General features: G+C 49.3%; 3 protein-coding genes across 6 annotated transcripts in view; all 3 read left to right on the forward strand.

Moving 5' to 3' along the window:
* The window catches only part of LOC120956266 (catenin delta-2), a 42,763-nt gene extending 26,864 nt beyond the window's left edge, over positions 1 to 15,899 (forward strand). For all 4 annotated transcript variants that reach the window (XM_040377645.2, XM_040377647.2, XM_049610236.1 and 1 more), the window contains exons 2-4: positions 5,857 to 8,072; positions 9,038 to 9,856; positions 9,938 to 15,899. In XM_040377645.2, coding sequence (XP_040233579.2) covers positions 5,975 to 8,072; positions 9,038 to 9,856; positions 9,938 to 9,945 — 2,925 coding nt within the window. In that variant the 5' untranslated portion in view covers positions 5,857 to 5,974 and the 3' untranslated portion in view covers positions 9,946 to 15,899. The remainder of the gene's footprint in view (positions 1 to 5,856; positions 8,073 to 9,037; positions 9,857 to 9,937) is intronic.
* Positions 15,900 to 16,195: 296 nt separating this feature from the next.
* On the forward strand, positions 16,196 to 18,411 carry LOC120956338 (phosphatidylinositol N-acetylglucosaminyltransferase subunit A). Its single transcript, XM_040377720.2, has 6 exons — positions 16,196 to 16,332; positions 16,407 to 16,743; positions 16,825 to 16,942; positions 17,011 to 17,133; positions 17,198 to 17,837; positions 17,916 to 18,411. The coding sequence occupies exons 1-6, from the start codon at positions 16,322 to 16,324 to the stop codon at positions 18,133 to 18,135; spliced, it is 1,449 nt and encodes a 482-aa protein (XP_040233654.2). The 5' UTR covers positions 16,196 to 16,321; the 3' UTR covers positions 18,136 to 18,411.
* A 135-nt stretch (positions 18,412 to 18,546) lies between these two features.
* LOC120956336 (death-inducer obliterator 1) lies at positions 18,547 to 26,360 on the forward strand. Its single transcript, XM_040377719.2, has 6 exons — positions 18,547 to 18,635; positions 19,045 to 19,124; positions 19,217 to 20,896; positions 21,711 to 22,243; positions 22,313 to 22,456; positions 22,540 to 26,360. Exons 1-6 carry the CDS (start codon positions 18,622 to 18,624, stop codon positions 23,260 to 23,262), a joined length of 3,174 nt encoding a protein of 1,057 aa, XP_040233653.2. The 5' UTR covers positions 18,547 to 18,621; the 3' UTR covers positions 23,263 to 26,360.

Consider the following 26,360-nt stretch of genomic DNA (forward strand, 5'->3'; position numbering starts at 1 on the left):
GAGTTCAAGTGACACAGCGGACTCTGTTAAAAGCATCCAAAAAGGGGTTTGACCGTATCTCTTGTTTGCTAGAATGTATCGACCTCGACCGAGTTGCTTCTTACTTTTTGGCTTCTGCATGTTCTGTGCCATTCATGCCGGACTTTTTACCCCTCTGTTCATGGTGTAGTGATTTTTATGGCGATCGTATTTGAAATTTGTTTCCGGGTGTCTCACTGCTATCGAAACGTAGACCACTCAGTCAGCTGAAATCAGTGGTGACCAATGTACAACAGTGTAGCAGTATCGAATTGGATAGAGTTTAAAAGGCTTGACACAAACTCGACACATCGCGGCGAAGGGAAGCATGCGGGTGTCCTCCATTTGCCGATGAAAGCGAATCTTCTGCATTGTTGTATTTGATTTAGAAGGCCAAACTCGCTCCCGCCAACACGCATATAAATCCTGCCCACCCGTTGTGTTGGTGTTTGAAGAGTGGAACGTATTTTTTTATAAATGTACATATTAATATGTGTATATTATTCATTAGCCGGAAGTGCAGCAGTAAGCACGTTTTACTCTCGAGCCGCGCACACCACACCAGTCATAAATCATCGCTATATGTGCCGGCCATGCGTTCAATCCAAATCGAATCGCTACTACTACCACAAAAGGCCTCCGTTGCAGCAAATACGTCAAAACAGTTGAAGAGATAAAAATGAGGAACAAAACAAAAAATAAAAATAAATAAAATAAAATCACACCCGACACACCGACTGACAGAATCCGGCCACCAAAAACGAAGCAAAAAAGGGGGAAGCGCTTTTGTCTCCGCAAAGCTCTATAGCGAGAGAGACGTGTGTGTGTGTGTCAAACAAAACCCACCCACACTCCCTTCTTCTCTCTGTGTGCATTTATTGTGTTCCGTTCGAGCGATTTCGCTGGCTGAATAATTGATTTGTGCGACCGAAATGTGCGCGGAAATTCGATAAAGCGCATCAAATGTCCAGCCAACCGGAGCGGCGGGCGCATCATCAGCGCGGGGAGTAGAGGGGGATGCATTTGCAGCAGCGCTTTTGGGTGTGATAAATTATTACTTTTCTCTTCGTCTCTCACAACGGGCTCTAGAACCCAGGGACTCACAGACTGATGAAATTTAGGAAATACAGAAAGTTCAGGGTGATGGTGGTGGCCACGATGGCGGGTTGAGGATGATTGGTGTGTGCTTAAAAACTTCCGAACCTTCATGTTAAATGAAAGTGAATTAAAGTTATAATTGGGGACGTTGGGGATTACCCAACTGTTTTTTGTTGTTTTAGTGTGTGTCTTCTGTCGTTGCCGGACAGTTCCGGAGAGCATTAGGACGTTCAATTGAATTCCAGTCGCCTGAGCCTCTCAAACTTCTTAATGGCTACAGACCACTTTCCGACAAGTCAATGCACCCAGTGGGAGCCATGGTCTCATACCACAACTACTTCTTGCCCTGCACTTTGTCCATCGATCAATACGTGGCAATACGTATGTTTTCTTCGGTTCGTTTGAAGACCCTTCAGTGCCGCTGCGCGGTGGTGGTGCTGGTGTGTCACCGTTGCTGCCTGGCTGGAGAAACACACAGTAATTAAAATATGTGGCAGTGCTGTTGGTTGTGGATGTTGGTACAAGAGAAATGAAGGTTTGGACTTGCACACCAAGAAGTGGTCGCTTTCGGTTTGCTGTTGCGAGAAATGCATTACAAAATCAATGTTACGATGGTCCTCCGATGCGTCTCGCCGGTTGGGGACGACGACGACCCGGGGGGTAATGGTAAAGGCACAGCGGGGAGGTTTGTGGTTCCTAGTAGCATAGAATGGTGCTGCGTTGCTGCCATCGCTAATGGCGAGCCTTCTGGAACATGAGATGAAAGAGTAATAAACCACAACATTTCATAACCAAGCAACTATTTAATTATAGCTTGAATTAGTTTCTAATTGGACTCGGTGCTCGTGAATGCGACGGGCACGGGTGCATCCGTGTCCCCATGTGCCATGTGTGTGATTGTGTTGGTGGGTGTCCGATTGAAGGATTTAGAACTGGAGGAAGAGGCGAACAAAAGCCGGTCGTGTACCATCATCCTCTCTGTTCCGGCTAAATCTTAGTGTGTACTACCCCTTGACGCACGTGAGCCGTGTTGTAGCGCGGATAGAAACTTTTCACTCTCTCTCTCTGTCCCCCCTCAGACACACCCCCCTCCCGTAGTTGGTCGGTTGGTGCGGTTCAAATCATTCCAATAGTTTCGTTAGAAGCGAAGGGCCGACTATCCCGGGTGTACGGGGGGGTACTAGAAGCAAAGGAAGGGCCCCAGAAAGTTCGTAATGAATATCCGTTCTAATTGCTTTTCTTGCCGCTTGTGGAAAATGTGTGAAGAATTTCCCAAGAAATGCGCTCAAGTGCACCTACGGCCCAAGAAGAGGGGAGAAACCAAAGGAGAGCGGAATTCTGTTCCATTCCATTGCAGGTCTACCACCCACAAAAACCGCTCTGTTATCGAAGCCGCCCGTTCTTCCCAGTCCCAGTTCCCGCTTTTGAAGTGGTTTGTTTCAGTCTGGGAAGACGGGCGGCATTGGTAAAGCCAAACCACCGACGGCTGGGTAGGTTCACCGAACTCCTTTCTGGAGATGGTGTTTGACTCTTCCACCCGACAAGATGTCCTCGTTGCAATGCTAAAAGGGAAATGCTGTATGTGTATGTAAATGCAAAGGTTTCTAACACGAATGCAAGTCGGAAGTTTATTATTAACACTATATTTGACAACGTCCATACAGCGAATTCTATGGGCATTCTAATAGGATTCACCGAGAACTCGGACATTGTGCAATTTCTGAAGTTCCACCCACTGTTAGGAACTTCGTAGTAACATCTGATACAAATTGAGCGAGAAAAAAACCAGTCAAACGAGTGTGTTCGTCTATCATTTCATAGACACCCTAATTAGGTTCCTCGGGCGCGCGCGCCTTTGGATCACACACTTCAGGCATGTTGTGAAACCACTTTAGGGACATGGCGGAATTCGCTTTGCTGCCGTCAATGAACGAGTGAAAATATCCTCTCTTAATTTGAAAGGATACGAACGAATTCAAAACACAAACTTCTCAACTCTTCTTCCTCCACGCAGTCTCCCTCACCCCCATTCGATGTTGTTGTTTTTTCTACTCCCGAAGACGTGAGTGGGTTGGTTCTTTAATTAGTCTCAATCAGCAAAGAAAAGACTGCGTGCCACGTGTGGTGTTGTGCTTCATCCGCGTTGGCATTTTGCGTCATGCTTAAAGGACGGCATGCTGCTTCGTGTTACCATGGTGTTGCTACGACCCGGAGTTTTCAAAATGCTGGAGTAGGGGGGTCTGTCTCTGTAGACAAGCATACGTGCGAGTCAAATACGAATGGGGATGTGTGCTAAAGTTCCAAAAACATCTCAAACAAACAGAGACATTCGTCGATTTGGATGCATCACCAGCGCAAAGTCAAAAGGAAACTTCTTACCAGCGATCACCGAAATGCTTGGAAAACTTCAAGAGAAGAGGAACATTGGAACAATATCATAGCAAAAGGGAGAGGACATACATCCCCGACAGGATGGCGCGCGGCACTCACACACACACGGCTATTTGGGGAAAGATAAGAACGCGTCCCTACTTTCAATTCTTCCCTCGGGTTTCGGTATGTTATAGGACGTTTTCTTAGGGAAGCTATGCCGCAGCAGCGGGTCTACATGCACTTTTGCTTTATCATCTTGCCCTGTTGTGATGCAATGAACAGAGCGAAAGAGGGTGAAAACAGGGCCCAAAAAAGAAGCCACCTCAGCTCTGGTATGAGTCAGCATGAACTTTGTGACAGAAGGAATGCCTACTATGTGATATGGGAAAATGTATCAAACGGTCGGCCCTTCACAGCCCATGTGGATAAAGTAACGAGACACCCCCGGAACAACGGGACACAATCGCACTTGACACTGTGACAGGAGGGGGGGTTTTGTCGCCTGCTTTCTTCAACTCCCTCATCGTACCTACACGGTCGTCTGGGCCAGGTTTCCTATCCAAATCCGGTACCGAAGCTGTCGGAAGGGCGTTGAATTTACACGACTGGCTAAAGTGTGGCTGCACTCCCGACGGCTGACTGGTGCTCATCCAGGGTCTCCCGTGTACCACCTGCGAGCCCGGCAAGGACGACTCAGTGTCGTGTACTGTGCATTCTACCGTGTCTGCGTGTGTAGTACGTGATGCTCTGAGCGATGCTAGCTGATGGGGTACCATGCAGGTTTTCTGTGCATCCAGTGACGATGGATAGCATGTAATTAGCGCTAAATGAAAGCAGGGATAATGAGTGCAAGCATGCACTGCTGCACGCGGGAGAGGTTCCCGAGCAGCAGAGGAGGGTCCTCATGGGCAAATATTTGTGTGGCGTTGCTTTCTTTTTTTTAGCATGTCTGTAGCACCGTCCCAGTGACGTGTTTTCCGACCCAAGCCAAACGAGGAAATGACGGGGGCTGATCCGCATCCCGATGGGATGCGAAACATGCAATACGTGCTGAATTTGAAGGGTAAAAAGGCGGTAGCGACACCAAATTGACGCGATGGGTATGAGTGTTCGACTCTCCTTCTCGTTCTTTGGCCAAAATGAAATATGAAGCTTATGAGTCCTGGTTCCGTTAAGGGTTGACGCTGAAGGGCTGGAATATGTATGTCTGTTGGGCCTTCAATACATGAGGGGGACATGAGTTTTATGGATGTAATTAAAAATTGTTCGCTGGAGCAAGCAGTGCTCTCTTCGCCGTGCAATTGATGTACTGTTTGGGTTCGCAGTTTAATGGGGCACAATTTTGCACGTCTGCAGATGAGTAACTCTGATTCAGATTGATGTATCTGAATTAACTTCCAAAGCAAATACATGAAAATGGTGTTCAAATTTTGATATTCATGACCCTATAGAGATTCACGTCACCTGAGAGAATCATACATCTTTAAAGAATATTGTGAATCTGGTGTGAATCTTTGGAGAGTCGTATGAATTCTTGCAGATGAATCACTTTAAGGATAGAGATGTGTAACTCCAGATCAATGTATCAGCTTAATCTTGAAAGCTCTGAATTTTGAATTCATGAGTGGTGATCGACTTTTCTAATCCATGCATCTAAAGATTTAAAGATATTCATGTCTCTTTAGTGACAAATATTCATGAAGGTTTAGAGACACATGAATGTTTGAAGATTCGTAAGAATTCTGGAAGATAATTTAATGAATTTCAAACTAGAAATGAGTTATTCTGATTCAGATTCTTCAATCCTAATGAATCTTCAATGTGAATCAATGAAACGGGATCTTTAGAGATACATGCGTTTTAGAGACTCTTGACGCTTTAGAGACTTATGACTCTTTTGAGACTCATAGAGAGATTCATGAATCTTCGTATGAATTCTTGAAGATTCATGAATCTTTGATGAATCACAAACCTATGGAGATTCGATTCGGGACTCAAATCACGGCAAAATAGAAGAATCGAATCGGAACTCTAATAACGCATCACTAAAGACTCAAATGAACGAATCAACGAAAGATTAATGAAGCACAACACCAGTTCCGACATCATTGTGGGATTTTCTTGTCTCGGCGTTATTTCCTTTCGTATCTGCGAAGTTTGCGCCCTGTGAAATGGCAAAACAGCCAGTTTTATCGTGTTAAAGTATGGATGGAAAGATAAGATAAAGACCCAACGGATCTATTTCAAACAATGGGGCAGTTTCGTAGAACCGCGTTCGATAAAATAAACATTGTGAAACAAAAACTCGAAGGTGTAACATCAAAATTAAATTCTGTTTCTGTTTTTTTTCCTTCTTTCAATCTGTAGATCCTTGGTGAACCAGTAGTGAACGCGTGCAAGTGGTGATAGGCCCCCCCAAACTGGCCTGCTGGGGTTGTTGACCGTAACAGGCAAAACAGCGAAAGAGAGCAAAGGAACCACATCAATGCATAGTGAGGATGATCTAATTGCTCGAGCACACAACCACCATCAGCAGCAGCAAACGACACAGCAGATCACGACCATCACGAAGGTCGTGCGGGAGGTGAAGCAGTTGGGACCGGATGCTGGACAACCGTTCGACTATGTAGCAATGCCTCTAGACATGGGAACCGACGGTCAACCGATCGACTACGTGTCGATGCCGATGGGTATGTACACGACCCGGACGCAGTACTTGAACTTCAACCACATGGACCAGCCGGAGCAGATGGTGGGTGGGGCCGGCGGTGGTCCACCCGTCCAGCAGTCGGCGCACCTGCCGCCGGGCGCCAAGGTGATGGGCGGCGGCGGACCGGGTATGCCCGGTGCGATGGGAGGCGGCGGCGGTGGGCAAGGACACTATCAGGACTACGAGCATTACGCGCAGTACACGGACGCCGGGTACGATCTCGGCCAGGCGGCACACCATCCCGGCCACGCGCAGTCCTATCTCGGCGAGTATCAGATGAACGACCGCTCCAACACGCCGCACACGTCGAGCGAGAACAGCGAATCGTCCATCCCGATGCCGATGGGGGTGGCGCAGATGGGCGGCGGCAACCCGTCGGCCGCCGCGCTGATGGCGGGCCCGGGCGGCTACCTGCAGGGGCAGTACGACGAGATGGGCGAGTACGTGATTGCGCCCGGGCAGGGTGGCCCGGTCGATCGGCTCTACCCGGACAACCCGTCCGCCATGGTGTACGGGTACGTGTCGACCCCGCCGTACGGCACGATCAGCTCGCACATGGACCCGAACGGGGGCGTGGAGCCGACGTACGCCACCAAGCAGCAGCTGGCGTACGAAGCGGCCACCGCCCAGCAGCGAGCCGGAGGGGGCGTTGGCGGCGGCGGCGTAGTAGGAAACGTAGCGCCGGACGGGTCGTGCTACTACGACGGCGAGGACGATCTGCACCAGCAGCTGTCGAACCTGCAGATACATAATCACGTGTTTTTACAGCACATCATCACGTCGCCGGGCGGCAACAATCGGCCGGGCGTGAGCGGGGCCGGCGGGCCCTCGAATGGGGCCGGCGGCGGGGGCGGCGGCATGCCGGACGGTAGCGGCGGCGGGATGGATCTGGACGAGCAGCGGCAGATGAAGTGGCGCGACCCGAACCTGACCGAGGTGATCGGCTTCCTGAGCCACCCGAACAACGCGATCAAGGCGAACGCGGCCGCCTACCTGCAGCACTTGTGCTACATGGACGACCCGAATAAGCAGCGGACGCGCACGCTCGGCGGCATCCCGCCGCTGGTGAAGCTGCTCGGGCACGAGAACACGGACGTGTTTCGGAATGCGTGCGGTGCCCTGCGCAACCTGTCGTACGGGCGGCAGAACGACGAGAACAAACGTGCAATTAACGCGGCGGGCGGCATCCAGGCGCTGATCCACCTGCTGCGCCGGACGGCCGAGTCCGACATCAAGGAGCTGGTGACGGGCATCATCTGGAACATGTCGTCCTGCGAGGACCTGAAGCGGTTCATCATCGACGACGCGGTGCTGGTGATCGTGTCGTACATCATCATCCCGCACTCGGGCTGGGACCCGACCAACCCGGGCGAAACCTGCTGGAGCACGGTGTTCCGCAACGCGTCCGGCATCCTGCGCAACGTCAGCTCGGCGGGCGAGTACGCGCGGAAGAAGCTGCGCGAGTGCGAGGGGCTGGTCGATTCGCTGCTGTACGTGATCCGGATAGCGATCGAGAAGTCGAACATCGGCAACAAGATCGTGGAGAACTGCGTGTGCATACTGCGCAACCTGTCGTACCGCTGCCAGGAGGTGGAGGACCCGAACTACGACAAGAACCCGATCCCGCACCACGGCTCGGACGGGGGCATGAGCGGTGGCAGCGGTTCGCACGGCGGTGGCTCGATCGTGGTGAGTGCGGCCGCTGCGTCGTCCAAGGGCGAAAATCTGGGCTGCTTCGGGGCGAGCAAAAAGAAGAAGGAACAGCAGGCAGCGGCAGCGGCCGCGCAGCAGCAGGCGGCCGCCGACAAGGACCACTCCAGCGCGAACGGCGACCCGTCGAGGATGGCGTACAAAAACACTGCTCACTATAAAGGTATGGTCTGCTTGGAAAGCGTAATTACGATCAGTGCTGCAAAATGTCACTGTCAATGTCATACAAAAAATTTGACTGAAACAAAATCCATGTCAGTGTCACGAACTCAATTGTGATAATCACAGGTGATACACAAAACGATTGGTGTGTTCAATGCATGCTTCGTGACATTTTTTCGACCAACGCGTGGTCAGTCACTATATCATGACTTTTTGTTTTTACTGTGATCAGTTCTGCAAAATGTCACTGACATAATCATGACAAATTCCGGCTGAAACAAAATAATGTCAGCGTCACGAGCTCTACTGTGATGATCAGAGGTCTCAACTCAAACAGTTGTTGGCCAGTCACTTGGTCGCGACATTTTCAGTCGGTGATCATCACGATAGTCATGGAAGATACGCAGTGCGAGCATGCTTTTCCAAGAAACAAAATGAGCATGGTTTCTCGCTTTGTTCGACCCGACAGACCAGACAAACCAGACAGAGCGATGCTCATTTTGTTGCTTGGGACCACACGCTACGTCGTGACTAAGTGAGTGATCAAGAGTTAAGTGCTAAATAAAATGTCATCAAGCATGTGATTGGTCCAATAACTGCTTGAGATTCACTTTTGATCATCTCAGTTGTGTACGTGAGCTGATTTGAGGTTCGTTTCAGTCATGAGTGTTGGTGACTGAAACAGTGGCATTAGACAGCACTGTTCATAGCCAGAAAAAGTCATGATTATGCTTGCGCCGGCATTAAGCTCAGCTTGTCAGTCAGAGTAGCGCGGTTGGCTCAAGCACTCACATGTCGCGTTCGGCATGTCATGACGCATTTTCATTGAGTATCAGCAATGAGCATCTAGGTACCATGGATATGTTCATTGTTTTCAGTGATGATTATCACGTGATTCTCATGACATTTTGCAATTTACGACGCATTACTAAATATTACGCTTTTTTCCTTTTTTTGGTTTTGCAGGAGCGGAACAGCTGTGGCAACCGGACGTTGTACATTCTTATCTTGCCTTACTGCAGAGCTGTTCGAACCCGGAGACGCTCGAGGCGGCGGCCGGTGCGTTGCAGAATCTGGCCGCCTGCTACTGGCAGCCGAGCATAGAGATCCGGGCGACCGTGCGCAAGGAGAAGGGTTTGCCGATCCTGGTCGAGCTGCTGCGCATGGAGGTGGACCGGGTGGTGTGCGCGGTAGCGACGGCCCTGCGCAATCTAGCTATCGACCAAAGAAACAAGGAGCTGATCGGGAAGTACGCGATGCGCGACCTGGTGCAGAAGCTACCGTCGGGCAATCCGCAGTGCGACCAGGGCACCTCGGACGACACGATAGCGGCGGTGCTGGCCACGCTGAACGAGGTGATCAAGAAGAATGCCGAGTTCGCGCGGTCGCTGCTGGATGCGGGCGGCGTCGAGCGGCTGATGAACATGTCGCGGCAAAAGTCCAAGTACACGCCGCGCGTGCTCAAGTTCGCCAGCCAGCTGCTGTTTACCATGTGGCAGCATCAGGATTTGCGCGACGTGTACAAGAAGCACGGCTGGAAGGAGCAGGACTTTGTGACGAAGACGATCGCGTCGCGCAACCTGAACAGCAGCAATGGCGGGGCGGGCGGCAGCTACAGCGACAACTCGCCCAACTCGCCGAACAACACGCTCAACCGTCCGATGGCGTCGCAGAGCGGCACGCGGTACGAGGACCGCACGATGAAGCGGCAGCAGGCGTCCTCGTCGGCGAACAACGGTGGCCAGGCCATGTCGTTACCACCGGGCGACGGTACCATCAAGATGGGTAGGTTTCCGGGGGACGGCACGGGTGAAATTTCAAGCTGATACTGATGCCTTTTTTATGTGTACTCTTCACGCTTTGCAGGAAGATGAACAACCATGCCAGCTGCCAGCGAATACCGATAGCTCTCCACTGGTGAGGAGATCGCAATTTTAGAGAAACCCGGGGGCAACTCTGTCTGTTTGAATGGAGGATATATTAATGCTTAGACCGACGATCCCCCCCGCCACAACAAACACACGGGTGACGACGGCTGGTACATGATGCCACCGGATGGAGTTCGTAGCTGCTGTTGCTCTGCTGCTGCGGCAGCAACCTCTGAAACGATCTTTTTACGCATAGAAAGCTACCACATATAACGTCAGCACAGCGCCACAAGCGCCATCTTTGGGGCAGCAAACAGAAGAGAGAGAGGAAACACAATGTGCAGCAGTGATGGACACGACACGCCCCGTTGCAAGCTTGGCGCATAGGATATGATTTTCGATTATTGCACTAGCTTCCAAACACTCTCTTTCTATCTCACTCTCTCTCAACTCTCTATCTCTCTCTTTCTCTCGACATACACTTATACTGACAACATCCTAAGCCACCTACAGACATACAACACACGGCGCTCCAATATTTCTTCATTATTACCCACAAAGTATAGGCTGACAGCCACGCGTCACACCACCTAGTAGTAGTAGTAGCAGTAGTAGCAGCAGTAGTAGTAATAATAATAGTAGGGTAGCTAGAGAGTCAGCTGACTAAGGCCGATATAATAGTCTGTACAGCAAAGGCGGATCATCCAATCGGTAGTGCTCCTCTTCCTCAATTGGTTTCTCGATGGAAAACATTCGTTTTTGCGCATGGTGGAGGCATGGAACAGGTTGGCATGGAATTGTTCGGGAGAAAAATAGTAACTTACTTAGGAGGGAGGTCTGTATGCGACCGGATGCTTGTTGTACACAACACTAAGGATCACGCACTGTCGCCTTGTCACTATTTTTACGGTGCTCGTTAGGTTTGCCCTTGCATTTATTTTCAATTTAAATTGAATTTTAAATGGTTGCATTTTTACTGTTACTACAAATGCTACTACTTCCCCCCACCCTTCCAAAAGCGCACACACACACTGAGTTCTAATAAGCTAAGCGTTTACTTGTCGAACTTCAATAAGAATTCGGCTATTCGGTCGAATTAGAATTCAGCTATTCGGTTGATGGCTAATAGGAACGCAAATGTGCAGAATATAAAGCTCTATATTCGATGGACTATTTAAACAAATCACAACACTGGTTTCCTTAGCCGAGCATCACCTCCGCCATCATCTACGCTCTTTTCTATGCACTGATGTTATTTAAACGATCTTCGTTTTGGTGGTTCCATGGCTAGAGCGTCACTCTCTTTTGCTGCGTAGGAGAAAGGCACTGTTATTCAAATCATCTTTCCAGTCTCTCTGTTGTTTTTGGTGTAAGACAGCATGTTCGGGAAACGATTTTGGCACTGGAATTGCTAGTGTTTTCCTTCCGATGTGCGATCGGTTCAATCAAGCCCACAGTGTCATTCACTCAGACTAATCTAAACTATCTATCAGTCTCTATCATACTCTACGTTCTCTTGCATCGATTGTCTTTAGCTCCCGTGTCTGTGTGTTGTCACGGCCATATCAGAATCAGAGGGGTAAAGGCAACGGTGAAGAAAAAGGGATAAAAACAAGTCTTTTATTGGACGCCACAATCTAACTGCGATTATTAAACGTACTCACAACTAAAACCCACAGACATCATAGTGCTGGTAATCTCATCATAACTTCATACACCATAATTACCCCCCTCCGCCCGCAAACATCTAATGAGAGACGAGTGAATGAGAGATACGCCGCAAAAAGGGAAGAGAATGGGAATTAGGACGGTACAAGAAACAAACTAAAATTAAAGCGAGTTGTGCGAGTGGGTGTGAGTGCGTGTATCTGATGAAATGAACAGAGAGTATCATTACTCAACCTCCTTCTCCAACCAACCTACATTTAAAGCAAAACATTCCTCAGCAACAACAACAAAAAAAGGCGCAAAAACGTACAACATTGTATAATCTCGATTTCTTACCCGGGATCTCTGCATAATTAGTAAGGCACGCTCTCACTGTAATTAAGGATGGCGTCGTAGTCGATGGCTGCAGGGAAAAGGACCTTTGGAGTAAGACAGACACACACACACAAAACAAAAATTAGTCAAGCATCGAATCGCACGAATCGCATCCACCTGTACCCGGCACCTATACTGCAACATACGAAATAATCATTCACGCCATTTAAACATTCAGCGTACCATCTCTTAGCGCACCAACAAAAGGATCAATGTAAACTATCACACACACACACGCGCACGCGCACGCACACAGAGACACGCATAATAACGAAGGCTCATTTATCATTACTGCTGGCGCATACAAGAATATAAGGGGATTGAATCTTTCCATTTTGCGCGATCGCGGTGAAGCAGAGAGAATTGGGTGTGCCGGCGGGTTGTGTGGTGAGAAATCAGGCACGCATTCCAAAATGAACGCCGCAACAACATACTATTGTGTAGGATATATTTGCACTTGCGCACCACCACAGATCGTCAAATCACAGAAAAATCAGCTGAGCTAGAGAGAGAGAGAGAGAGAGAGAGAGAGAGAGAGAGAGAGAGAGAGAGAGAGAGAGAAAGACAGGGAAAGAGCATAAGAAATTTAGACCACTCCTTTTGTACTCTGGTGTAGTGTGTGTGTGTGTGTGTGTGTGTGTGCATGTGTGTACAGTCTCCTAACCCATCTCCCATCCCCATCCTATTGGAATGGAAAGGAACTGGAAGGAAGTTTACTGTTCGCGGTGTAGATCCTGTTGGATTACACTCCACGCGGGACAAACAGAAGCAAAACAAAACAACATATGTATGGCACTCCGATATATATATATACAAGGCACGAAACGTAGAGCATCTACTACAAATCTCCATTTTACTTCCTCGCTCGAAACTAGTACGAAAATCGAAAACAAACAAAAAAACGAACAAGAAACAAGGGGCAGCATGAGGGGTGGAAGGTTGAAGACATAGAAACAACACTATACCTAGCTCAAATATAATATAAATATAGGCATACATAATAGCGACAGGCAAAAGTAATGGAATATTTGGAACATGTACTAAATACTATCATGTAAAACACGGCGGCGCGGACGGGGACGGATAAGCAAACAAAAATAGGATAAATCTAGTAGCTCACTATACAAAAAATTCATCCCACGGGGAAAGACAGAGCCAGCCAGCCAGCAAGACAGACGGACAACAGTCAGAGGGGTGGCGTTTATACAGCAAATAACACCGTTACAAAACGTTACACGCGTAATGATAACATTGATTCACAGACACAGTCACACAACAAACAATTGTGTAGCTTTCGGTTGGTGCTTTTTTCGTTTGGTGATTGGTTTATTGTTCTTTTTTTTAATTTAAACCATTTAAATCATGCCTCGTGCGCTCTCATTAAAAATGCTCTCACCGAACATGGCATAAGGGGAGAGCAAACACATTGTGAGGAGGGAGAGTAGTAGCGATGAGGGGTAGAGGAGTAGTAGGAAGATTAGATCAAGTAAGCAAAAAACAAAAACAAAAAACAAAAAGAACAGAAAAGACATGATGCAAATGGAAATGAAATTTCTTCGAACGATTTCTCTTCGCTCCTTCAATTCAAAACGAATCTGAATGTAGAATATATAATGATAAAAAACACACATAATTAACACACACACACAAAAGAAGAAACTCCTCATAAAAAACGAATTGTCGAAAGGATGGGCGAATGAAAAATGAAGCAAAAAACTCCAATACATAACATGGGTAACAGGAAACGGAAGGAATCTAAAGCTCGTCTCGTGCGCATATGTGAAACCACAATACCCACAATGCTGTGAAAACTAATATTGACTAGAGCAGGCGCATAACGCTGCTGCTGAGAATTAAATACAACTGCACGCACCCAACATACAGACATACAGAGTGACCGGAGGAAAAAAAAGCGGCGAAAAGAAAGGTCCGTCGGTGGGGTAGAACAAATGTTAGATTAGGAGTAATTATTATACAAATACCCAGACAGCGCAGCAACCGGACTTAAACGGTTACGACGAAACTCTTGCGCTCAAAACCCACGTGTGTTTGTGTGTGGTACACGTGGCGCACCACGTGGTGTGCAAAATGCCCAGCACGGTCGTAGTAGGCAGAGCAGCAGCACATCCCTACCCTTCCCTGCTGGAAGTATGACTTTTGGAGTGCAAGACAGGCTAGGGGAGGAGGGGTGGGGAGGGGTTTCGGACGGAGTAACATACCTTAAAGATTACACGATTTTACGGTCAATTTTATCATATAAAAAATATACACGGGAGAACAAAAAAAAAACAACAAGCAGCTACAAAACTACACACCCGCCACTAACACTAGCGCGCCGCGCTCTTGTTGGTTTTTGGGAGGGGAGAAAGGAAGTTCGCTTCCACCAGCCGCGTGCGTGCGTACGTGCGTGGCCGTTCTGAACGGGTGTGAATAATCGAACGTTTGTGGTGGTGGTGGTGGAACCATTGATATGCCATACAAGGAGGAGCGGAAACGGAAATGAAACCATACGTGTGCGTCGGCATATATCTAGAAGAGTGTTCCGCCGGATGTGTACGATCTGACATTTACTAGGGAGCTTCAGTTTTCATTTACCGTGTTTCGCAATATTCATAAAATCACAATCTCCCCCACCATGTTTTCTTCTTTACGTTTCAAATCATATCTCGTAACATCTTGCACACACACACACCCACACAAATCGTGCGGTTTTGCGGTTGTTTTGGAAAAGTTTCACCGGTTGATGCGCAAGAAGCGGCGCACCCTGTGTGTATGCGCAATCGGGGGTGCAAGGGTAAGCGCGCATGTAGCGCGCACGCGGGTATGGCGTATAGTAAGAGTAGGCGCAGACGAGAGAAACACGCGGGTTGCAAGGAATATTACACTAAACCGCTCGAGAGCAGAGGAAAGTGGCTAAAAGTATTGAGAGCGGAAGTAGCAGGAACTGTTAAAAAGACAGCCCCGTAAGAGGCGTGCATGTGTATGTGGAAAAGATTGTGCAGGGCTTATACCCTACTAATTAGTAAGCTAATCTGGGATGTAAAATGATGCACATCGGTCACAGGCACACATGAGTTCAGGGTACATGGGTAGGGGGTGGGGATGGAAATAGCATTGAACGGAATCGAACGCAACCCATGGTGGTGTAGTAGCTGAATTATTGCAATTCCATCTAAATACTTAATGATTATCTCAATCGTTCAACGGTGATGTGTGTTGTGTGGTGCGAAGAAGGGGTTCATCGTCATGAAGGAGCAGCTTTGGTTTTGTACTACTGATTTGAACACTATTTTACACTAGTTTCTTCCGTTTAGTAAGCTAGAGAGCTTAGCAGAGTAACGAATGATGATGACACGTGTACCGGTAATTGTGAAATTGTTTATTTTATTTTATTGCGCTGTATTTTCTGATTTAGATAATATATATATAATATACACAAACACAATTATACGTATAATTTAATGCGATATTCCGTTGAGTTTAAAGGTGGATTCGGTTGGAAATTAGCTGGAAGGATATTTAAAAAATGTGGGGGTAAAGAAAAAGCATGGAGCCTCTCCCCTCATCATCATCATTCAGCCCAAATCCCGTGAGCCTATGGGTGGCAATGGTCGACAGCGGAGGTTGATGTGTTGTGTTAGGCGGGAAGACATTCGAATTAAGAAGAGGGAAAAGAAGGGGTATAACCATACATTATGTCCGTTTTTGCGCTAGGCTGAAAAGAGAGAGAACGAGCGAGAGAGAAGAAGTAAAACACACCTCCTGCTGCAGTAAAATTGCAAGTAAAGGCAACAGCAACAACAACAACAACAACAAACAAGGTATATTTTAAACCATGAGTAAGCATAAAAAGGAAAATGAGTTTTTTTTTTTTAAAATGCAATAAAAATAAATTATTGATATTCAAATAAAATGTACAGGCGTAATGTCGTGTTGCGTTTTGTAATGGAAAGAAACGATTGAAACGCGCACACTAAATAAAGCCAAACGGTTCGATAAATGTTCCAATGGAAGTCGATATTTTGATTGTTTCATAAAAGCGTACAAACTTGTTTGTACTCCTAAAACGATTATCAAAAGTTGAGCACTAGCTGTATTTTTATGGCGCTAAAATAGACTCGATGAAACTAAACAATAAATCGATGAAACAAAATCAGTATGGCACCGTCGGTTGACAATGACAGTACCTGTCCAGTTTGCAAAACTTCAACCATTGACAGCAGATGGTTTGGAAAATAGCAAAAAAAACCGCACACAAAACACTGCCACAAGCGGATATGTGTTACTCCAGAAGGAAGTACACATTCTACCGGTAAAAGAGACATAAAATGCTGCAACGATGAAAATATGGTAAGCATCCACTGCTAAAAATCCTGCTGGATAAGTGCTCGTACATTAACACACAACTTGCAACCCGCTTGCAGCATGGCGTCGGACTTCTTTTACCCGAACATGGGTGGAGTGGAGGAGCACATCTTCAACCTGTCGCAGTGTTTGCTGGCCCGCGGCCACAACGTAATCGTCATCACGCACTCGTACGGCGACCGGAAGGGCATCCGGTACATGACGAACGGGCTGAAGGTGTACTACGTCCCGATCAAGGTGTTCTACAACCAGGTCGTGCTGCCCACCATGATCTGCAACATTCCACTGCTGCGGTACATACTGCTCCGGGAGCAGATTGACATCGTGCACGGCCACTCGGCGTTCAGTACGCTGGCGCACGAAACCATGAACGTGGCCCAGCTGCTCGGCTTGAGGGTAAGCGTATGGGGTGTTCCGAAAGGAAATGTTGCGTTCCTCATCCAGTACTAAAACAGGGCCTTTTCTTTCTTCCTGCAGTCAGTGTTTACGGATCACAGCTTGTTCGGGTTTGCCGACCTGTCGGCGGTGGTTACGAACAAGTTTTTGGAAATTTCGCTCGCCAACTGTAACCACTGCATATGCGTGTCCCACACGGGTAGGCCGACCGTGGGAAGAGTCCCTATTGTCGTGTGATTATTTGATAATTTTCTTTTTAAATTTCAGGTAAAGAAAATACGGTCCTTCGGGCGAAGGTGCACCAGGACAAGGTGTCGGTGATACCGAACGCGGTCGATACGGCTTACTTTACACCGAATCCCTGCCGACGACCGAACGACGATGAAACAAGTACGGATAGCTCAAGATGAAGCTTCTTTATCGACCTTTAATTATCCTTTTTGCTCCACCGCAGTCAATATCGTGGTCGTCTCGCGGCTGGTGTACCGGAAAGGCGTCGACCTGCTGGCGGGCATACTGCCAAAGCTGAAACACCTGCCGCACGTGCACTTCATCATCGGTGGCGACGGGCCGAAGCGTGCCCTGCTGGAGGAAATACGCGAACGCAACAACATGCAGGATCGGGTGGTAATGCTCGGCGCGCTGGAGCATGCGAAGGTGCGCGACGTGCTGGTGCAGGGCCACATTTTCCTCAACACCTCGCTCACGGAAGCGTACTGCATGGCGATCGTGGAGGCGGCCGCCTGCGGTCTGCAGGTCGTTTCGACCAAGGTGGGCGGCATTCCCGAGGTCCTTCCGGCCAGCCTTATCATCCTCACCGAACCGACCGTCGATTCGGTGTACCGGGGGTTGCGCGAGGCTATAAGGCGCGAGATGGAGAAGAAGCAAATCACCAGCGCCCGGTACGCGAACGGTTCGATCGATGCGCTTGCCCCGACACCGTCCGAAACGTCGTACGCCGGGCTGTGCGCCTTCGAGCGCAACCAGATCGTCGCCAACCTGTACAACTGGAACAATGTGACCGAGCGGACGGAAAAGGTGTACCGAACGGCGCTCCGGGAAGCGCCCGCCACGCTCGAGTCGATGATGAAAAAGTAAGCGCACTGTTATCCAATGCCATATCAACTTTCTTCATCATCATTCCTCATTCCTTTTCCCCCTCCTATTTGCAGCGTGCTGAAAAGTGGCGTGTGGCCCTTCGTGCTAGTCATTGCCCTGTGCCATCTTATACTGCGCTTTCTCGACTGGTTTGTGCCGCGCAAGCACATCGACCTGTGCCATTCCGAGAATCCGTTCCTCAGCCCGGACTGCAAGCGCCACCAGCGACGGTCGTCGGATGATAATGCGGCCCTCATCACGGCGGTACGGCGGAAAAGGGAAAAATTTTCCTGACGGCAAGCGGCCCTTTGCTCGGTGGACGAATGAGCTGCTGGCGCAAAGGGCTGCATCCAATTGCGATTTACGCGCACAACTCCCTGTGGCACTGCGGGAACTTCTGAGTATTTGATAAGACTCCGTTTCGTCTTCGTTGTTTGCGTCTGCAATCTTGTTTTAAGATGCTTTTTTGTGCGTGTGCTTGTATACTGCTAGCCAATTCGATGAGACTATTTTTTGGTATAACATTAGATGGGAAATATACATCAATTATTGATTATAAGTAAGAGTAAACAGGTGCTGGATGGATTTAGCGTACTGATAACCGTTATAATTTAAACAACCCGAAAATCGATGAAACGCATTTTTACGTTTGTCGACTTGGCGAGTCGACAAAAGGCCGTTTATCCAATATGGCGCCCGGCGATGAGCTAACCTGTAGCGGGACGGCGTATTTGGCTTGGTCCCGGATTTGACAGCAGCTGTCAAAATAGCCCATAAAAGATGTCCGAAACGAAGTAAGTGTGAACAAATTCTCGTGGGAAAAATCGACTTTTTCACCAATTTCCCGCACCCCTAGGCAATAAAAAATACGTTAAATACTTTCCGCTGGCTTTGAAGCACTCAGTGGTGATGAGTTTTGCCCGTTCTGTGTGCGTAAAGTGGGTGTAAGAAGGCCTGCAAAGCAAGGGCTCTCCCCTACCACCACAGCCACCCTGTTTGTACATGTGTTCGTGGTGGTGGTGTTGGCGGTGTTAGGGGGCTCTCTCCCGGCGGCAGGATGCGTTTGCTGATTTCGGCAATAATTGATAGACGCCAACAACCTTCGACCTCTCTTGGGCCCCTGTGCGGGGAGGGAAAGTGTATAAAGAACATCAAAGTGTAGCATCTAATCGTTTTCACCGTTTCCTTCTCTTCCCTCCATAGTGACGACTCGCTTACCTTCGATTTGGGCAACGACGATCCTGCCATTCTTAATGAGGACGAACTTTTGCTGTCCGACGACGGTAAGTTGGAAAATCGATTTTTTGCCTTTTGCTGCCCTGCCCCTCAACTGTATCATTAACCGCCTTTGCTCTTCCTTCCCCCCACCCCGCAGAGAGTGGCATCAAACTCGACCAGCCGGATGAAGATTTCCTGCTGGAAGAGACGGACGACTGGGTACGCGATGAGTTGGTAGCGTCGAGAACTGTGGTGCAACCGAAAAGTGAAACCAGTGCGACAGTGCAAAGTGTGCCCCGTGACAGTGAAACGTCCGCACCACGTCCGCCGGTGCCCGTTGAGCCGGCCGTAAGCCGGTGCGATGATGAGAGTGAACCAACAGAGGGAGCCGGCTGCCAGGAAGCTCCCGCGCCGGCACATCAAACGTTCCACGTCGATCCACCCATCGAACCGACCACCACTCGGAGCAGGGACGATACTGGCGACGAGGCGAATGTAGAGGATGTTGCTGCAACCGGTGCCGAAACAACGGCGCTGCCTACTACGACGGAGGATGAGGTCGCAGCGGAAAGCGCATTTGAAGAGCCGCAGCCGGATGTGCCGAATGTTGGTGCTAGCGTGTCGAAGGAATCGTTACGGTCGGCGTCTTCTGGCGGGGGACAGGGGGTGGAGAGTGGCACGGTTTCCGGCTCGACGACGGTCGAGTACAGTACGTCCGCCCAGTCGCTTGCCGAAACGGTCAGCTCGGTCCCGATGTCATCGAGCGGTACGCACCGAACCGACCGAACCGCCACCAGCGCGGAACAGTGCGACACGACCTCGTCCGAGGATGTGCTGTACCTGTACGCGAACAACCAGGAACCGGACGGTTCGTACGATACGGACGAGACGAGCGAAAAGCGGGGCTGGAAGAACGAATCCAAGAACGAACCACGCCATCCGATGCACCAGCAGCAGCACCAGCACCAGCAGCAACAGCCCCATCCGCTCCTAGGCCACCATGGACCCGGCAACCGGCTCCAGCCCGGGTACGGCAAGCCGGGCATGAAGCACCCCCTACTACCACCCCAGCAGCAGCAGCAGCAGCAGCAGCACCCGGGCGGCATGATTGCGCCCAACATACTCGGACCGCACCGGCCAAACAATTTCGGCGCCATGCATCCGGGCGGCGGCGGTGGCCGCCCAATGGACTTCCGGCCCGGTGGCAACCGGCAGCGCTACCCGCTCCGGCCCGGCTTCGGACCGGAAATGATGGGCCAGTACCGTGGCATGGGACGGATGAACTTTCCGCCCGGGCCACCGCCGCCCGGCATGCACCATCCGGGCGTACTGATGCCAGGGGGGCCGGGCGGTCCAATGCCACCGATGCGCGGGTTCCCAGGGCGGGGCCATCCGTTCGAAATGGGGCGACCGATGCCGCCGCGTCTCATCCGCCCGATGGGAGGTGCCAATGGGCCACAAATGTATCGGAATGCTGGTCCGCCGAACGGGCCACAGGCAAAAGGACCGGCCATTGGGCAGCAGGGACCTTACGGACCGTCGCAACAGGGGCAAGGTGGTGGTGGTGGTGGTGGTAATGCTGTCCCGCAGCCGCAATCGCTCCTGTCCGGCACGTTCGATCCGATGACGGTTGGTGGAGGCGGTGGAGGAGGAGGAGCAGGAGTAGGAGGAAGTGTTAGTGGCGGCATTGTGGGTGGTGCAAGTGGTAGTGTTGGTGCCGGGAGTGGGGCCACGATTCAGCAACCGTCACCCGTCGCCGCCGCCGCCCCAGTGCCCGGATTCCCGCAAAAGGTTCTCATCAATCCTAATTTTAAAGGTGGCGTGGAAGCGGTCAAGAGTGAGTATACGAAGACTTTTCTTGGTTATGTACATTTCGCTATCACTGGGGCGGGCTTCTGTTTTGGCACTGTAGATGAGCCTCCACAAAACGAACTGCTAAGAGGTTTAAGTTAATTGCGGTAGGATCCGGGTTTCCGTTTCAAACCGATCAAACGTAGTAGTTGTAGTAGGCGGTGGAATTTTAGTAGCGCATGTGATTTTGTACCTTGCAATTAGTGATTGGATCTCCCCTTGTGGTGTACTGTGCAATTTAGGTGTGTTTTAAATTAAGTGTTATTTTAGTTGTAACAAAACATTGAAAAAGAGTGAAAACAAGCGCGTAACGAGTACGCAAGAAAACGAAGCAGAAAAACGAATCTCGATCCGATGGCTGTTACGTTATGTATTTCACACGTATTTTATGTTAGAACCATGCTTTAAACATTACAATTCATCCCTGTGTTAAGCGTTAGTGTTGTAAGCCTTAGCATTAAGTTGTTCTATTTAATTATTGTTGACGACGTTTCCCGCGGGCGGAAGTTGAACTGTCCATAAAAAACGCTTTCGACTATCTAAATAGTCCTGTACGCTGTATACATAGCTATGCTTGAGATTACTTTATCCAGAAAAACTCTTTCCCCTAACATCCTGTCCTGTGGTTTCGTACGCAAAATACGCGCAATTTGTTTTTTTGGGCAATTGAGCAAATAAATCGAAACATTGTTACGTAGTTGCATGGTTTGCTTTTTGGATCTAAAACTGGACGCGTTAGCTTACTTTAAAAAAAAACTCCCCTTCTCTATCAACCGGTTCCGTTTTCGCACCGTTTGCAGATCAGCTCATGCGCGATGCGGCCCTCAGCTCGCAGCAGTTCGTGGCCGGCGTCGCCACCACCGCCCGGCAGGTCAGCGACGACGAGCTGCTGCGCCAGCAGGAAGAGTTCATCAACAAGAACCGGATCGAGGTGGAGAAGCGCCGGCACGAGCGGTCCCCGTCGCGCGAACGTGACCGGGAGCGGGACCGCGAGCGCGACCGCGATCGGGCCCGATCGCGCGAACGGGAGCGATCGCGCGAGCGCGACCATCGCGAGCACCGTGAGCGGGACCGCGAACGCGAACCATTCCGTGGCCGGTCGCGCTCGCGGGACCGGGACATGCGGCCACGGTCGAGGGAGCGTGATCGCGAGCGTGACTATTCACCCCGCCGCCATCATCGCGCTGGCAGTAGGGATCGTGATTTGGGACGGCCGGGCCGGCGCAACTTTGGCAGGAGTCGGAATGCGAGCCGCGACCGTGACGACGACGGCCGGTTCCCGAAGCGGCGAAAGAGCAGCGATTACGGGGAAAACAACCGCGGACATTATGAGGTATGTTCGAGGTGGTTGTGGTGTATTTTTGTGACTCTTTCATTGAGGTTTTTGGTTTTCGTTTTCTAGCGCCATGACGATGACGAAGATCCCGAAACGAGGGCCTATCGGATGGAGATTGAAAAGCAGAAGGCGACCCGGGAGAAGATGCTCCGCGAGAAGGAGATGCGTCGCAAGCGGGCGGCAGAGGAGAAGCTAAAGTCGCGATCAAGTGTAAGCGTTTGATTGTTTGGTTGAAATATCGTGATGCAGATCTTTTTTTTAACATTGTTTCCTTCATCCCCTCACTCACGCAGGACCCGAAACCTCAGGAAAATACGCCACCACCCAAGCTGACGCCGTTGGTGGTGACGGAGAAGAAAATCATTACGCTGAAAAAGAAGCCGGAACAGGCGGCGGCGGCGGCGTCCGATTCGACGCACGGCCGTCGCTCGCCGACCGAACGCTCCAACAGCCACGCTAAACCGGCGGCCGGCGATCAGCAGGAGCGCACGCGATCGCGCCACCCCGACAACGAGCCGCAGCCGAGCGACGGCATCAGCAGCGAGCTCAACTCGGAAGCGATCGAGCTGGATCTGCTGGAAGAGTTGCTGCTGCGCGAGCCAACGCCCGAACCGATGCCGTCGAAGCCGTCGCGCGTTACGACCAGCAGCGGCCAGGTGTCCACGACCAGCGGTACGGCCCACGTCACCACCTCATCGTCCGGTGGGGAAGGGGCAGCAGTAGGGTCGAAGGGTGGACGGGATCGTCACCCGACCACAACCAGTGGCAGCAGCGGTGGAACAGGAGCAGCAGCAGCGACTGGAGGTGGTAGCAGCCGACGCATCGTGCTCATGAAGCCGACCGGCAGCGACAAGAGGGACGGAGGAGGCGGAGCGACAGCAGCTGGCAACAACAGCAACAGTAGCAGCAGCAGCAGCAGCAACCGGAAGGCGCGCATCTTCGACCGGCTGGACAGACGGATCGGTGTGAATGAGGCGGACAAGCGAAAAATCCAGAGGTTAGTTAAGGACAATTAATCGGTTTTCCAACGTCCCCGCTCTCCTTCACACAACACCATTTCTCCCCTCCGCTCCCGTGCCCTCTCTCACGGGAAGCAAACACATTATTCAGCAGCCGATTAGTGCGGACGCATCGAATGCCATGCCCCAGCTTCGTGTGTCCAAATTATACATATATATGTGTGTGTGCGTGCGTGCGCGTGTGTGTGAGAGAGAGAGAGAGAATTTGAACCCACGATTGGGGTGTATTGTTTGGCACGTGTTAGGGACTCGGCAAGATGGCGCCGGTTGTTCGCGTGCAGCTACAGTAGTGTATAGTGTACCTCTTGCGGGAAACTGTGGAACCAACCTGATTTTTTGTTAGGAGAATCGTTTTGTTTCCGAGTTTGCCTCAACTTTTCTTTTTTATTGTTATTCTTAGTCATATTTTTAATGCTTACACTCCACTGGAGATTATGTCAGTGGATCAAACCATCTTTTATGGTACACGCGTTGTACGATCCGTTAGCAACAAACAAACAAACAAAAAGCACTCCCACACTTTACTACAGGGCAGGAGAAATTGGTAGACTGTTTTTTTAAACAATTAATATTATGTTTTAAACTGTATCACGTAGTATACAAGTGCACGGTTGTTTCGCAAGGAAACAACGCGTTTTATAGCAACAAAAATAACAACAAGCCGACATGATCATTACGCGCAAGCATTTCTGTCGCCGTCGTCGTTTTCGTTGTCCCTTTTTTCCCCACACTTATCATGTAAACGCTTATTTAACGAGGTCATTTTACTTACCCGGACTGTTTTGCCCGTTGTAGCAGAAACGGGGACACCGCTGCGATTTTAATTTGTATTCACTTTTGTTCTGTTTTCGTCGTGTGTTTGTGCGTGTATTTCGAACAACAACTGCGCGGTGTAAAACGCTCTTAGAATAAGTGATGTGTAAAGATTTTTTCTGTTTTTTATTTTTGGTTTCGATAGGTTAAATAGTTAAGCAAACAAACAAACCCCGATTGTCTAGATTGTTGTGTATGTACGGTACGGTTACATAGGTGTGGCTACACGTGATCTGCCTTTCATTGTATTGATTGTATGCGATATGACACGTGGGGGCTTGATGACCACACACACACACACACACATATATATATAGAAAGGGCTTGGCAAACAAGTGAAGCAATTAAAATATATTTTATTATTACAACAAATACATGGCCCCTCTCGCAAAGGAACCCAAACAAACAAACAAACAAAAAACCCTTTGACCGTAAACTTTATTGCTAGAAGGCGGCAGTATAGGAGTGGAAGTAGTGAAGGCAAACAAAAAAAAAACATGCAAGAACAACAAGAAAAGAAAAAAGTAACAAAATTTAATGATAAATGTTAAGAACACTAATACTAACACTGTAGCAAAACATGTAACGTCATCTTCTTCACCCTTTTATTTAGTCCCATTTGGTCCTTTCTTCTTTTCTCATCTTTCCTTCCTTTCATCCTTTTCCCTTATCTTCCACGTGTCCTATAAAGTTGACCCTCCATTTTTCCTCCCTTTTCCATTAAAAGTAATTGTAACTGTTGCAGTCTAGATATTGTCCTCTTCTCCTCTCCCCCCCCCCCCTCTTCCTAACCCACGCAGTGTAACGACACTACTTTAAGATTAACCAAATAAAATAAACGCATCAAAAAGGGCGCGCGCTGCTCACTACACGCGTGGTGTGTGCGTAGTACTCGCGCGCACACGATGAGAAAGCGCAGCCCCTTGCAATTCCAAGCAAAACAACAACAAAAACCAAAACACACCGAGCGTGTGCGTGAGCGTTTTATTCGAGTGTATGTGTGTGTGTGACGGAGTGTGTAAATAATAAGTTTCGTTTCGTTTGTAGTAGTATTCAGTTCGGTTGTACTAGCATTAGCGGTTAAGAAGATTAGTGTCGACGCACGTCGTGCGCGAAGCGCGTTTGCGTTATGAACGCCAAACACAGCAGCGTAACACACAGTGGGGGGCGGCGGCGTGTCATCAGAATTTGGGGGTAACGTTTGGGAACGTAATTTTAAGTAACACAGTTCTCTCTTTTTTTTAGTACAAGTAGTATCAGCAACCGTAAATAGTGAATATTTTAGCTCGAATAGGTCGAAGTTGGATGGTCGATCGAAAGGACGAGAGCCCCTGTGGGTTTGTCCCTACATTACGATACGTTGCCATATGCACCCACGATGCTACCTAGGTAATAGGAATGATTGCAGAGAAGAAGAAAAAACTCCGACAAGCGAATTTTAGTACAAAGCAACCCGTGAGCGTGGAATCGGAGCAAAAAAACAAAACATTCCGCAGTAGGCAGAACGGCTCGGTTGCCACGTAACGTACGCCAATACTTGTGATAACGTGTAATTATGCTCTCTATGCCTCTCTCGCTGTCTCTCGTCCTATTCCTCCTTCTCTCTCTCTCTCTTTAGCTACGATTAATATGACCATTTACGTTAATTTAGATATTTGGCAGGCAAACATATGACAGATTGTCCTCATTTATGTGATGCTTAATCAGAAGAAAGTTGGCGATAATGCCAACCTTAAACGAATTCCCCTTATCGTACATGCCCGCACAGTAGAGGGCCGACTGGGGTGTCTCGTGCTACCAATGAAAGAGTTTAATACGTGACCGTGGACGAGATGATGTAGTGTGTAGCACGTAGTAGGTTACTTTTGTCCAGGAATGATCCCCACCCCAGTCAGCACAGCACCACACAGTCCGTGGGCGGGCTTGTGTGTATCGGTTTGTTAGTGTGTTGTTGAAGGTAGCTCAATCCGCGGTTAGAGTCACGCGCTTGTTTTATTTTGAACTTTAATTTACTTCCTTTTCTTTTGGGGTACCTTTGGGGGAATAATATATTTTATTAAAGTGTGTTATTGTTGTGGGTAGTGGGTGATGGATTTGCAACTCCTTGCCGACTGATCTTTCTTCCCTTTGCTGCTATCGCTAGGCTCTGCTCTACGAGGAGGGGCTAGGGTTTTCGCGTAGCATTTTAAACAGTATCAAACACGAGTGGAAATCCATTTCCATTTCAAAAACACACAACACACCACGTAAAGAGGGTATCAACCAACCAACCAACCAACCAA

This window comes from Anopheles coluzzii, chromosome 3, assembly GCF_943734685.1.
Source record: "Anopheles coluzzii chromosome 3, AcolN3, whole genome shotgun sequence".
NCBI lineage: Eukaryota > Metazoa > Arthropoda > Insecta > Diptera > Culicidae > Anopheles > Anopheles coluzzii.